General features: G+C 39.3%; 2 protein-coding genes across 4 annotated transcripts in view; both read right to left on the bottom strand.

The window, feature by feature from the left end:
• Window positions 1-1,066: 1,066 nt before the first annotated feature.
• Window positions 1,067-7,486, bottom strand: C1H3orf38 (chromosome 1 C3orf38 homolog). The gene is made up of 3 exons (XM_015878610.2): window positions 7,162-7,486; window positions 5,203-5,423; window positions 1,067-2,550 (listed from the first exon to the last, which is right to left on the bottom strand). The coding sequence occupies exons 1-3, from the start codon at window positions 7,358-7,360 to the stop codon at window positions 1,978-1,980; spliced, it is 993 nt and encodes a 330-aa protein (XP_015734096.1). The 5' UTR covers window positions 7,361-7,486; the 3' UTR covers window positions 1,067-1,977.
• Window positions 7,487-7,726: 240 nt separating this feature from the next.
• ZNF654 (zinc finger protein 654) overlaps window positions 7,727-15,469 on the bottom strand; it is a 37,617-nt gene continuing 29,874 nt past the window's right edge. For all 3 annotated transcript variants that reach the window (XM_015878594.1, XM_015878597.1, XM_015878598.2), the window contains 2 exons: window positions 12,261-14,559; window positions 7,727-11,831 (listed from right to left, as the gene is read on the bottom strand). In XM_015878594.1, coding sequence (XP_015734080.1) covers window positions 11,824-11,831; window positions 12,261-14,559 — 2,307 coding nt within the window. In that variant the 3' untranslated portion in view covers window positions 7,727-11,823. The remainder of the gene's footprint in view (window positions 11,832-12,260; window positions 14,560-15,469) is intronic.

The following is a 15,469-nucleotide window of genomic DNA, read 5'->3' as shown; positions in this document are numbered from 1 at the left end:
GTTCAGGCTGGCACCAAAAAAAGGAAATTCTCTGTTCCTTACACGGGCACTGGTGTGACCAGCCTTGTCACAGCTGGTCAGCCAGAAGAGTTGCTGAGGATGCTAGTTTTAACTTAACCAGTCCTCACTCCCTCTTGTTCAGAGGAAGCACTATCAGTAATGCCAACAGAAAAAAGCAGCGAGGACACTTACCTGAGCAGAAGAAGAGGACAGCTCACATCAAATCTACTTACAGCAGTAATGAACAACTACACCCTTCGTCACGTTCATATTTAACACAGACTAAAGTTACTTTGCCAGCTAGAAACTACAATCCTGCAAAAGACCAAACGTTGTTATAATACAGATCTGCATTCTGAATGTTGAAAAAGTGCCCGTTTAGGCCTTTGGGTTGGCTTTAGTCCTCACCTTACAAAGAATGCAATTCTCAACACACAAGGAAACCATTTCTTCCGAATTTTAATCTCAGGCTGGTGTTTATTTATTATAAATTAGTAGCTGAGTAAGTCATAGCTCAGCTGTTAATCAGGAAAGAACATTTCCAACACAGTATTTGAACTTTTGCTTAGAAAATAAATTGTTTCAGATCTTTTTTTCCTTCGGTTGGTGTTAAAAACAACTTTCGATTCAGACTGTTTGCAAAAATCAGTTCTGGGTATTTCTTGGTATATCGCATACCTGAATCTTCTTGTTTTCCCTCACCCACTTGTCTTCTTTGACAAACACATCAAAAACAAAAGAAGTGTTCTTGTGCTACATGGAACATTCCCATTTTCACTACCTGTATTGCTAAAGCTATAAAGTAAAAACAAAACTCCTAAATAAACCAAATGAGATGCTAGAAGTTTTCATCTACTTTCACCATTTATCACAGAACCACAGAACTGCAGGGGTCATAAGGGACCTCTAGAGATCATGGAGTCCAACCCCTCTGCCAAAGCAAGTTCCCTACACCAGATCACACAGGTAGGTATCCAGGCGGGTCTTGAATATATCCAGAGATCACATAAAAAAAAGGGGGAAAAAAATGATTGTAAAAAGCAGTCGAATTCTACAATGGCAATAATTTCAGTAGAACTTAGATTCTTTATTTTATGTCACCACCTGTTGTAAATTCCCATTGTCTGGACAACATATTACAGCAGTTAGGAGTAGACAGAAATTCCAAGTTTGAGAAAACATATAAAAATTACCATTATTATATTAGAAACTCTGTTGCAAGTATATACAAAATAATTATCAAAGCATTTGCTTCAGACACTATGTCTGTAAGTCATAAACATCTAACATTCGATCCAAAAGAAGCAGTGCTAGAAACAGATGCCTGGGAAACCATCTCAGTGGTGGAACTGTAAAGTGAAAGAAAATGAAGGATACAAATTCCAACAGTGCTAATCTCTGCATTGTCCCAGTAAACTACCACTGCTGGCTACAGAAGAAATCACATTCAGAATGAATAGGCAGCATCTCAATTTGTTTCATTTTGCCCGTTCCCTCCAAAATTTCCCAACTCAGCAGATGGTTCTCCTGGGAGTTTTAGGGGACCATTCAGGCATTCACCAGTCCCAGCTTCAAAAAGCCATTAGTAGGGACGTTCTCTTATAACTCAGGCAGGAATTTAAAATGGTTTCCTGAAAAGAAACAACTTGCAGCTTGTGATCTCAAGGTCATCCAACTTGACAAAAAACTTCCCATAATCAGACATACCCTCATTCTGTAAGTAACTCCATTCCCAACCATAGTTACAAAGTCTACATATTAATGTTTAAATGTTTGTTAACTGTCAGAAAGGTAACCCCAAACCATCACCTGTATGAATACTTTAGATTCTCCATTTCCATTTGTCATCCAGCAAATCTGACTCAAGAAAGAGACAAAACCACATTGCTGCAATCATTCCAACCTTCAACTAAGCACCATAAGTGCTGTATGGGTTTTTTCCCCCCACCATCAGTCACTCAGTTTTGAAAGCACTGCTCAGTATCTGTGAGGTTCAAGCACTGCCAATTCTCTCCCATCGCACCACTCTTGCAGTTGATTTGATTCGTATTTGATGGAGGGTTTGTCAATCTGCATTCCAGGTTCCAGAGCATTCTGTCCAACTATTTTAAGATCCACAATTTTTATTTTCCAGGTACTCCCACTAATTGGACACCTAATGAGTCCAAAAATCTGTTCAAAGATACCCAAACAGACGTTGTCTCTATGTACTGTGCCAGCCACTGCTACTAGTACCAACCCATGTCGAGACATGGCACATTTCAGTCCATTGGCAGTCAAGTTAGGGTTGAATAGAAGATATTCTTCTTTAACCAATGAGAGCAGACGAAGGCTCACCATTTCTGCACCATTATATTCTTCCATGTTTTTTTCTACTGTGTTGTAACAGAACTTCATTTTGGCATTCTCCCAGAAATGCTGCCGTCCCCACGTTTCTTCAGATTTGACTCCCAAAGGATGCTGAGAATTCAGGAGTTCAAAAAACCATTGGCAGAATTCTCTTCCCAGATTATAAACATCATCCTGTGCCTTCTGCCTCTTTTCATGACTCTGCAATTAAGAATATTTTTTTCTTAGTATTATTTAGTCTTACCATGTGAGTTTAGCAGTTTGAACAGTCCAAAGTCATTTAAATTCTTACTTTAAACATTATAAATCTTCAAGCACTCTGAGACAGAGTACCTCAAGAAAACAACAAGGAAAAAAATAATTAATTCTTAAGATAGTCATCACCTATCAGCTAAAGAATCAGAGTAGGTTCTTTGAAACGCAGTTCTGACTTGGTCTGCAGTTCATAATCCAAGAGGGAAATCCTGGCTCTACCAGGAGGTGGTGAGGTGCTGGCACAGGCTGCCCAGAGAGGCTGTGGATGCCCCGTCCCTGGAGGTGATCAAGGCCAGGTTGGATGGGGACCTGGGCAGCCTGGTGTATTGTTAAATGTGGAGGCTGGTGGCCCTGCCTGTGGCGAGGGCATTAGAGCTTCATGATCTTTGAGGTTCCTCCCAACCTGGGCCATTCTGTGATTCCATGATAACAAAATAATGGCAGGAGAAATTTTTTGGAACCACCCCTGTGAGATCAGGATTCTCACAGTGCAAAAAGTACTTTGACAAGTAACTTTTCGCTGGCCTTTACACTTTGAAAAGAAAGTGCTATCATTTACCTTGTTTGACAGAACACAACACTCCTAACATTCATCTAAGACTTAAGGATAAAAAAAATACTTCAGAATAATATCTGACCTTAACGTTCAGTTGCTGAAACTGAAAATTAAGAGCAGCAGGTGTAAAGTTTTGAAGACAAACTCTCAGCTAGTAGCAAAGCTGAGTATCAATTAGGAACCAACAACCATGTTACAACATCCAAACCAGAAGAGGGCGGCAAACCACACCAAGAGTTCTGTCAGTATTTAGTCTATTTTTTTTTTTAACACCATTATGGGCCTGGCTTAAATAAAAGAAACACATTCTTTGCAGTCCTTCTTTCTTATGTCTCCAAGTGCACATAGAAAAGTAAAAATGAAGTGCAAGAAGATTGGCAACAAGTTGGTCAGAAGTTAAATATTTATAACAGGTTTTTAATTTGGTTATAAAGACAGTTCTTTCTATAGGAAAGGCAACAATTGGATGTTCAAGTATGGTTCCAAGAGTCTATTTAATTCCTACAAATAGGCAGAAAATCATTCAAGACTTCCCAATGTAGCGACACATGACCTCCAAGTGTAAGGTGAAAAAGAACTGAATGTGAAGTTGTTTTGTAGTGTTTGTCAGTCAGTCTATTCCTAGAACTAAGTATGATGAGTTTGGAGGCTTCTATATAGAAATCCTGTAACTATCAAACAAGAAACTATAATTAATTTCTAATTCTGTTATGTAAGTTTCTGCTACTCATGTCTTCAACACAATGAGGACCAAAAGGATTAAGTGAAAACAAAGGCAAAGAAAGATGTTTTAGATCCATTCCAACCCAAGCCTATGATTCTATCATATGTATACAATAAGGAAAACGTTTGAACTTCTCTTTCTTCATGAATGTTTTCAAACACTTTGAACTGTAAATGAGAACTTCATTTACCTATCTTCAATCACAAAACTCTGCCATAGGGTGAATACCTGGAAGTGTTCTTGCAGAAGCTCAATTTTCTTTCCAAACACACACATAAAACATTGTTTTAAAAGCAATTCTCAGCTAAATCTTCATTTTAATCAGCTAACCCCAGAGGAAAGCTCCCTGCATTTAATTACCAACAGCTACAGAGCTCAAACAGTCCAGCTGGTGGGGCTGTTGCTCATTACGTCGCTGATATACAGTTCTTATGAGAGCAAGGCTATTGAGAACTGCATGGTAGAGATCCAGGAATAATAAAACTCTGAAAGTTCATTACAACACAGAGATTTGGCTAAATGTGGTAATTTGAACTTCAAATTAACCTGAGTGTTACTAAAATTTAAGGCAAATCAGCACAGAACTGGCACTGCTACAAGCTTTACATTTCAATGACAAAATCCTCAAAAACGTGCTCTCTATAAACTGCAAGACCTAAGAAGCAGCACTGCTTACAGATAATGCTGTTTTGATCGCACCATCTCTAGAAACATCGAGAGCACTTTCTAACAAGCCCTTACAAATGCTAATCCCTGGCATGGCCGGCAAAAGACTTAAAATCCCAAGCACAAAGTAAAACTTCTGAGAGCCTTCATCACATTTAAAGCAAGCAAGGAACTGTGCAGGGTTTCCAACCACTAACACTGCTTCAAGTTATCCTCAAACCTACAGAATTATCTGTCAACATCCCCTATTTTTAGCTTGCAGTTCAACTTAAAATTAAAAGCATGAAGAATACTTGAAGGGAGCATATAAACAGGAGGGACAACGGCTGGTTACAAGGGTGGACAATGATAGGACAAGAGGAAATGGTTTTAAACTGAGACAGCGGAAGTTTAGGTTAGATATTAGGAGGAAGTTTTTCACCCAGAGGGTGCTGATGCACTGGAACAGGTTGCCCAAGGAGGCATTCATACTACACTCTGCAAGTGACACACTGGCACAACACATTAAATGGCTTAATAAGAGCAAACAAGCAAACAGAAAACAGAAAAAGAAATTCAGTACCTTCTCAAACACATGCAAAAAGCCTCACTTTGGACTTACATTAGAATTTCTTGTTCTGTATCCTCAGGTCTTTCAGAAAGTAGCACTCACCTCTGCATGTGTTGTTCTCTCCCCTGACTCTGAGACATGTGATGTGAGCTTCTCGTCCCAGTACTGCTTTACACAGGCAATGAGTTGATGCTTCTCAGAGGAAGGAGGCACTGCAATTCCTTGTACTGCCAAATACTTAAAAATTATTTCTCGATACACTTTTCTTCGTTTCAAAAGTTCTTCTGCACTCTGGCTGTAAATCAAGATGGCCTGAATGGCCTCTGCAAGTGAAGAAATGGATGTCAGCGGTTGTACCTCTTGCAATTAAAACACAAACCTCTGCTGTTTCTTAAGCTCTTGATAGGCACCTCCCAGCATATCTAATGCTGAGTGAACCACAAATAGCTACAAATTTGTTTGCAAACTGAAATCTGAAGTAACTACATACAAGTCATGTTACAAGAAGATACCAAAAGCCTTGTGGAAGACATTCAAAAACCAGCTCTGGTTTTACTGAAGACCTACCGACCTTGTAATCCCTGCTACCACTATCATAACCATTTGGAGCCATGTCTTATTTAAGTTTGATGAAGTGGATGCATATTTCTCTTCTGAATGAAACTACCAATATTTTGCAGGTAGGCTGAGATGTTCAACTCCAGCTGCCTTCAGAAGCATAAGGATCCTCGTTCACAATATATTTCATCCACAATCCCAGAGACACGGCTTGCCACCACTTCAAAATAAGCTGATTTGATTCTAACGTGGCAGAGTGTTTAAGGCTTGCTGCTTCATGCCACCATACTGTACCTTCACTCAGCAGTTGCTCCATTTCATTTTCCATTCAAAAAAGCTCTAGGATATTTTGAAATAAGCCTATTAACTACCTGTCTTCCTGAAAGGAAGATTAAACAGAGAAAGAAGAACCAGACAAATCTTTTCAGGTTCTTCTGAACATGCAATTTGAGTCTTTAATTTCTGCATCAAGTGAATAGTTCATGTGACCTGGGCAGAAAATATTGCCGTTCTGAAGTACACACAAGTATTCAAATACTTCCTGAGAATAAACAGTTGACAGAAAATAGGTCATCTCTGATTTCTCCTACACTGAAAAACAATCCTGTACCAGAAGTTTACACTTTTTCTTAGACACTGCAAAGTAGTTTGAGAAAGGGGGCAGGGTGGGGGGGGGGGATGAAGGTTGAAGAAAAGGGCATTGTATCAGTTTTACCTCCATACAAGAAAGCATAAGGTGTAGCAATACAATGACAGTGCACCAAAACACAGCATTCAAATGCTCAGCTGCAAGGTTCTGCGGCACAATTAGGAACTCAAGTTGAATCTTTACAGTTGCTGTGGCAGCCAGTTTTCACCCAACCCGAAACTGGGTTCTCAGCAACTTAAATATCCACAAACACTAAGATCAAACATGAAATGGAATCACAGAATTATCAAGGTTGGAAAAGACCTAGAAGATCATCCAGTCCAACCATCACCAATACTTCCCGGCTAAATCATATTCCTCAACACAACATCCAAACGTTTCTTGAACACTCCCATGGTCGGTGACTCCACCACCTCCCTGGGCAGTGCATTCCAGTGCCTGATTACCCTTTCTGAGAACTAATACTTCCAAATGTCCAGCCTGAATCTCCCCTGGTGCAGCTTGGAACCATTCTATGGAGCATAGCTGAAGAACAGAATGAGTGCCTCATTAATCTAAAATCACTATGAATAAAAAAATAAGAAGGCTGAAGAAAACCCGCAGGCACACGCACACCGGTGCTGCTGGCACGGATGCAGGCCCCGAGCCGCTCCAATCTCACCAGTGTCAGCCCCGTTTCGCCTCCGCCGCTGTGCCGGGTGCTGCCATCGGCCAGAGGCCAAGGGGAACACACGGGCCCCACGGACAGCAACCCCCGCCGCCGCCCTCAGGCACAGGGACAGGGCCCCACTCCCCCGCCCTGAGATGGGTGCAACCGAACAGGAAGGCCGCCCGCCGCAGGGGGATCCGCACACCTTGGCGGTTCTCCGGATGTACCAGGCGGTTCGTGACGGTGTCCGTCAGCGCCATCAGCTCCTCGGTCTCCAGCAGCTCCAGTATCCCGCGGCAGCCGGCTTGCTCCCGCTCGCTCAGCCCCAGCGACGCCATCGTCCGGCCCGGCCGAAGCTCTAGCAACCGCACAACCCTAGCGACACCAGCTTCCCAGCGGTCCATTGGTGTATAAAAACCAGGCGGAAACAGCGGCCGATACTTAAGGTTCCGCCCCGGCTCACAAGCAGAGCTCAGGCTCCTCGGCCAGCCAGCGAATTCACAGAATCACAGAATTGTAGGGGTTGGAAGGGACCTCTAGAGATCATCGAGTCCAACCCCCCTGCCAAAGCAGGCTCCCTACACCATGTCACACAGGTAGGCGTCCAGGTGGGTCTTGAATGTCTCCAGAGAAGGAGATTCACCAAGAGACTTAGTATTCGCAGTGGGGTTGGTGCTTATTAAGGTTCAGAGTGCGCTCGAAGCTTTCGCTGCTCGACCAGATATTGCAGTGGGTATTTACAGAGCAGATCCCCCAAAAGACAAGCTCGCTTTCTATCAACAACAAAGACAACGTTTTATTGAACAAATCTATGTACAGTACAAAAAGGTTTTTTTCTTTAAAATGAAACACTACTGTCGATTTATTGCAGTTTGATGGCTCAGTTTTAATTTGTACTCTCATAGAAAATGCAAAGGAAAATAATTTAACATTCAACAAGGAAGCACAAATCTCCTTTCTTGCTGAACCTGTAACAGCTTGTAACAAATTAACAGAGTCCCGAAATGCATACGCTGCATTTAATCAGAAAGGTGTTATACAGTACCAAATAAATTAAGAAAATAGTAACACTACCACCCCCCTTTGAGTCTTCCGTCCATATCGCCGGTGTTAAACAGTAAAAGAAATGAGTACAGCTGAACCTTCAATGTGATATTAAAAAAATCACAGAGTTTAATATTATAAATTATCCAAACTATACAATTTATATAGTTTCAATGAATATGGCTAAAGAACCAAAGTACCAGTGACCTTTTCCCCCACAGATATGACCACTTTTAATAATTATATTCTTTTGTGAAAGGTGCCCAAGTGGCAACTCTGAGAATAAGAGCTTGCATGACCTTTACAGTGAACTGTCAGCAGGTTACTGATGTTTACAATGAAACTTCAAATCCAATTTGAAGCCACCTGAAGGAGCGCTATTGAAACATGATCATCAGCAATACAATGCACAAACTTTGATCCAGTGAAGCTACTAGGTCCGTGTGTAACTTGAGGCCAATTTTCATAAACATCCATGCTTACGTTACACACATACTCCAGCATTTACTGAATCAAGTCCTGATGAATTATTTCCCATTATATGTTTAACGCCTGGGACTAAACCTTACAATTCTAGACTCACAACCTTTTTCAGACCTAAAAGTTGCAGGCTTAGTATAGGATAATGCTCAACATACTAAAGAATCCTAAGAAAATATGTGGAATTATCCCACACATATTAGATCTTTTTGCTTGTAAGTGAATACTGCAGCTATCTGAGAACACCGACAGGTATTAGAAAACAGTTTAAAGAAAATACAGTGTCTTCTGAAGTAAAATCTTTACTTAAAACAAACATTTTACCACCCACTTGCAGTCAATTTGAGATATTTCTGATAGGCATTAAGTGACACCTAATGCTCACCTACATCAGAATTCCGTCTTTCAGTTCTCTCGTGTGAATATTCTTAACACGTGGTATAAACAAATGGTGGTGTCCAAGAAAAGCATCTTTGAACAAAAATGAGTTTAATACAGGTACAAAAAATTATGGTCACAGTTTATGCACATACATAGATGCATTTATCTACACACTTTAAACCAAAAGAAAAAACCACAAGTTTCAGTCATGTTTTTAAAGCATATTCAAACACACGGAGCTCCAGGAAAATGTAAAAAGCACCAAAGATTCAAGGTACACTTAAAGGACTTTACACAAACATTTGTCACATCTATTGACTGAGTTCCCAGATTTTCAAAACTGCTATAGTTTAGAATTACCTTTCTTTCCCCCCCCCACCACCACCCAAATATACTTCAGCAAATTTAACAGATGTTAAGCAAAGAACGGGGAGTCTGGGAACATTCAAGATGTTAACTGGGTCCTTATAAATTACTCATAGTTGGTAGCTTGAAGCAAAAAAAAAAACAACAAAAAACAAAAACCAACCAAAAACGTGAAAGTGCATTTTGCTGATACAGTCCCTTGTATTTGAAATGTTTTAATAGGTAATAGTCTGGTGTGGGTTGGAAGGGACCTTAGAGATCATCGAGTCCAACCCCCGGGATTCGAGCCTCTGTGCTGCAGAGCGGCACTTCTACCACTTGCGCCACATATGTATTCATATATGTAAATATACATATAGACTGTGTGTATTCAATATATATGAATGACACATTTAAACTACTTTTCCGCAAATGCAAAAATAAAAAATTCTTTGGTGCCTCAAATGTCACAAGGATCTCTCAAAGTGGGCCAGCCATTGATATCAATGTAATGTACGCATATCTGTGATCATAATTTTATACCCTTTTATGTTAATCCAACTTAAAGGAAAGGCAAAGAAAAAAACACACCAGAATTACAAAAAATAAAAATAAAAATAAATCTGATTTCGTTTTCTTTTTTACCTCTCAGGAAGGAGGAAGCAGAATTAATGCAAATATCTGCACCTTTACAGAGGACTATTAGCAGAGGCATTAATGAAACTATTAAGTTCCAGAACTATTTAAGGGCTTATCTTTCAGTGAAACCCTTAAGTTTGCAAGTGTGAGCCATTACTACAATGAGCAAATCTTTACCTCGTGTGTTGTTTCTTTTTACTCATTAATTTTTATGCAGCTCATTTTAAGCAAGCTGATCATCTTACTAAGTCATACAGATGTTGCGATGAACTATTCAGGAAGCAAAACAGCTGAGCAGGAACAGTTGGTCTTTGCTGTTCTACATTTCTCTGCTGATTTCATTTGTACACACCATTTTTCATCATTGGACCTTCTGTGACCGTAATCACATAAATATTTTCAGGTAACAACAACACAGAGTATGACTTCAAAAATAACTTTTATGGCAAGATATAAGAGAGTTATTAGAAGATAAATTAACACACTAATTAGACAATGTGCTTGTTTGCAACACCTCTGGAGCATGGAGATCAAAAACTGTAACAGTATCTTTTTGGTTTCACAGAATCAAATAAACTGATTTGGAATGGAACCATAAAGATCATTCGCACCAACTCATGCTTCCAAACATCCTGTCTTTGGGATCTAGGCAGGTGAAAGACTAAAAAATCCTTACCTTCACAAACTCTGTGATCGCTTTTATGAACAGTCAGTTGCTGGATAAAGTGCTTAACATTAACTTAGCTCCTTCACTAACTTCTGGGAAAGGCTACCTTCTCAAGAGATGCTGCTAGATACGGTTGTACTGTATCTTCAGGTTGAGTTGATGCACATTTTCTCCCTTCTTTTAGACAGCAAATATTTTATTACACTATTGAGTTGTGACCTACCACCATTAGGTAATACCACATGTGCGAAATAAGCTCTTCCTGATCTTTTTTCTACCTTGACACACATCCCCTGGTTTCGTCTGTCATTATTTCTTTTTTAAAACAAAGAATTTAAAAAACAAAACAAAACAAAAAACCTTTTCAAGTTCTCTTTAGTCATAATAGCAACTGAAAGATCCCTGTATTTGCATAAAAACAAACTCTCTCCTGTAGTGCAAGCCTAACCCTCTGCACTTGTTAATATTCACAGAACTTGTGCATGTACTGCTTGTAATAGCCTTCCTGTATGTAAATCAGATGTTTTATGGGACACCCTACATGTACTTTAACCACAGACTTGTAAAGGCCTTCTCCTGCATGCATCTGATTTCCGCTTTGCATAACTTACTTAATATCACACCAATGCACTTCTTGCTTGCGTGCTCTGTACCTCAAGGGTTGGGTTTTCTTTTTGCTGTTAGAGCTTTCCATCCACGTTAATTTTTTTTTTCTGCATTGTTCTTTTCAGATTCCAAGTATTGGTTTATTAAGTGAGCTCCACTTTTTAGCAGATAATGGAATCACATACTTAAACTCTGAAAAAAGAACATTTAGTTCCTCTACACATTTCAGCATAAAGTGACACATTCTTGAATGACTTCCTCCAAGCTGAGTGGATGAAGAAAACTCTAACCATGTTTCATAACTAAAGCAGCTTACAGAGCCAGCTGTTTTACTTCTATAAGGCAATTAATGCTTTTGCTTTCTCTGCCTGTTCAGCTGTATGCATTGTTCTCCTTAGACCTTTGTGCTAGAAAGACTGTGCCGCTAAGCTTCAATCACACATTTGGAATGGATGTGGTTTTTTGGATAACTGGTACTTTGGGGATTTTGTAGCAACCTTCCTGGATTCAAAAGCTGCAGAGCTCCCACTACTCCTCTGTGAGTTCTGTCTAGAAAATGTGCTTTGTCTTTATCAAGGTCATGTTTTCTTTAGTAATTTGAGACTGCTTTATGATTTAAGGCCAACTGGGAAACAAACTCCTGCTTCTTCATGTAGTGTTTTCTTACACCACTCCTCATTCGATACATTTTCCCACAATGTTGAATCAGGCACCTGCAAAATAGAATACACAGGTTAATCCTTGTTTCGTTCTCAATGTAAATCATTCCTACACTGGGAATATGACTCACATTTTCCTACATGTGTAGCTTTGAACTTGCATAAAAAAAATAATAAAATATATAATTCTTTTCTCTGTTTTATAGGAAGTCTTTTCCATAAAAGATGCCTACCAATTTTCATCACCTCTTTTTATTGTAGACAGCACATATAATCTGAACTTCCAGTTTAGTGCAATATTGTGCTCCAAAGTTCAGGTCACTATTGTCGTGAGTGACCTTCCTTGCTCTAAATTCTATCATACTACAACTGCTTACAAATGGTATGTGCCATTTCTGGTCCATCAGACAGCCTGTTTACAAGAACCACTATCTGTTTGGTATTTGCCTCCAAACAAACAGAGCCAGAAGAATTGTAACTTACTTTCATCATCTGAATCGAATCCAAAGAGCGTCTGACATTTCTTTTGTGCAAGATGAGCCTCAAGTGCTTCTGAATTACAGTAGATGGTCAAGCAGTTGCCACATCTAAATCTTTCTGTTGTTTTACTACAACATTTATCTTGTTCTGAATGAGCATCTGCTTTATCAGTCAACATTTTTCTACGTTTTGGCATGCTAATGTATCGTTCATCAAGATAACTTGGAGGCAAGGGTCTAACATATGGTTTTGTTAAGATGACACCATATGAAGTGTTTTCCGTTGTCTGATTTGGTTTAGAAGGTAGTTGTGACGGAGCAGCATTATTTTGTGTTGTATCGTGAGAATTCTGTAAAACGGGTAACACCGACCCATTCTCTGTCCTTGTTTCATCTACCACTCTGTTCAAAGGTGTTTCTGATGACTTTGATGACGTTTGATTTGGGTCACTGTGCCCATTGACTAGTTGGTCACTAACAGTACAGTTTTCAGAATTTGGCTGTAAAACAGGTGCCTTTTGGTCTATCAAAACCGTTGCAGTGCCCTCAGATGAACTTTCATTTCCATTCTGCATTACATTAATTGCTTTCTTCTCAATACTTTGAATATATGTCTTTGGTTCTGTAGAATCCTTCCTTGACTTCCAAGTTGGAATCGGTAGATCTACAGTTTCTTTTTCATTAACAGATTCATCATCACCATGGCAACTACCATGTTCTGAAGGGTCATCTGAAGAATCCTTTTCACTGGCATCTTCTGAACACTCTGACGCTTTACTTAAGTAATGCTGAGCCTCATGTTCATACAGCAAAGGAAGCTCCTCAAAAAGCTCACAACACTCTGCAAAATTGCACTGAGCTTTAAAAACATTATGACTTTTTGTATGCTCTGCTAGCTCAGTTGACAGCTTAAATCTCTGATTACAATTGAAGTGTAAACAAAAGTAAACATTTGGATACACATGTCTCTTCAGGTGGTCTATAAAATGTTGGGAATCAGCAAATTTTCTCTGACAGAACCGACATTTTCCTTTATTCCATTTCATTATATGTTCCTGTACCTTCAAATCAGTTGGATGAGCTTTTCTTGCATGCTTATTGAGAAATCGAATCTTTTTAAACACTCTGGCACAACCATTAGCAGGGCACTTCAAGCTTCCTTCTTGATCCATAGCATCTATATATTTTTGGGGAGAAAAAGCTCCATTCACTTTATGCAAAATAGGTGACTCTTTACTGGAGTTCTCATCATCTTCAGGCAAGCTTTCTGTACTTAAAGCATCAGGAGCATTATTAAAGCAGCTGTCACAACTACTATTTTCAGTAACATCGTCCTGGTCACTGAGATGGTTTTCCACTGCACTGAATACCTGTTCAGCCTTCTCCTGTTCCACGTCAGCACTTGGAACTGTTGCAATCTCTCGTTCATCCTCTTTAGAACCAACAGAGCCCCCATTTTCAAGGGAGGGACAAACATCAGAACATTCTAGTTCATTACAAATCTGAGCCTGCTTACTGGCCTCAAGGACTGCAGCAAGATGTTGCCTTTCTATCTTTCTGACATGGTTCCTTAAGTGCTTTAGCATAAGTCCTTTCTGCCTGAATTTTCTGTTGCAAAGTACGCAAGAAAAACTGCCCTTTTTCTGGTGAGCTTGTGCATGTTTCACAATGTGATCACCAAAGAATTCCTTGTTGCATATCACACAGCGGTGTCTTGGTACAGTATTATCTAACATTTTAGATGCTTCATGAGTTTCGTGGTTCTTTTTGGCATTACCTTTGGACTGGGCTTCAGAGAGGTCGTCAGTGTCAAGTTCCCCATTGCCTACATCTGTTGAACAGACATGTTCCTCACTCATAGCCCTATACTCTGTTAACTTCTCTACATTTGCAGTAGAGTTTTCCAGTGTAGTTTCACTTAAGCCAGCAAAGGCTTTATCCTCCAATAAAGCTAAACAGTTCTGCTTGATCATCAAGAAATTCCAAAACTCAGGATCAAAAAACAAACCTTTTTTCAAAATAGGAAGCAATTCAAAACGTACACGGTTTTGAACAGAACTAGTGCATTCATTATATTCCTCATCTGCACATTTATATAAATGTTCAACGGTGTAGTAAGATTCCAAAGTACGCTCAAGAAAAAAGATCGAAAGCGCACAAATTCTGAGGATCTCCAAGTCATTTGGCAGAAAGTGAGCAATTGCTTTGTAAATAAGACTTTTCATAGTGGGGTCTTCACGGAGGTCCAACTGAAGGGCGCATCCACATATCTCAACACATATCTGAAGACCATCCTCACCAACCTGCAGAAAAGAAATAATTTTACATAGTATCATAATCTTCCTCATAGGCGCATTGAAGTCTACATATCAAAAGTCAAATCTAAAGAAGTCTGACGTACGGTCGGTGAGTGTGAGGGGGAACTAGAATAAACAGTGCCCAAATACCAACAGCAGAGTGTTAAGCTGTAAAATATTGCCTTTGATTTTCAACAGCGACCACCAAGGAAGCTGTAACAGCCCATACTGAAGCATTTTACAGGCCTGAATTTTCAGAATTGACAAGATATCCTTCCAATGTGCAGAATTCCCTTTCTATACTCTAGGCTGAGGATCCCCCAGAAGCTTACAATTGTGAGGCATGGTCAGAAAACATACTACACAACATATGGCATACTAGTAAGAAGAGCTGCATTAAAGCTTAATATCCACCCATATATATGTGTGTTAAAATGTACTTATTTATATATATATATATATATATATTTTTTTTTTTTTAAAGTCAACTTTCTAAAACTACTACATCAAGTTATTCGTGTCACTAGCAGCATTTTAGAACACATAGTAGGATTAAAATCTTGAATAACAGCAAATCATTGCATTCAGAATTTCAGAACATTAACCCTGATGAAATAATTTATAATTCATTTATGCAAATGTTTAGGGAACAGAATACAAAGAAACTGTGTTCAATCAAGTATATGATAAAAAATCAGTGTGTTTAGAATTAGCTGAGACTCCCATGCACAAAGGGTTACACATTATGCTTTCTCTTTTTTGTTTCCACAGGTGTTCATAAAGAGCACAAAACATGTAAAGCAAGAAATATAGCATATTTTTCTGAAACAAAATCATGTTTTCTCCCATCTTAGTCTAGCTCTTCCTTCATTTTTGTTATGTTAAGCATTACTTCACATTTGGCTAGAAATTGTGG

This window comes from Coturnix japonica, chromosome 1 (genome assembly GCF_001577835.2).
Source record: "Coturnix japonica isolate 7356 chromosome 1, Coturnix japonica 2.1, whole genome shotgun sequence".
Taxonomy (NCBI): Eukaryota; Metazoa; Chordata; class Aves; order Galliformes; family Phasianidae; genus Coturnix; species Coturnix japonica.
Note: the sequence above shows the minus strand (reverse complement) of the source record. Positions and strands in the feature narration are given on the sequence as shown.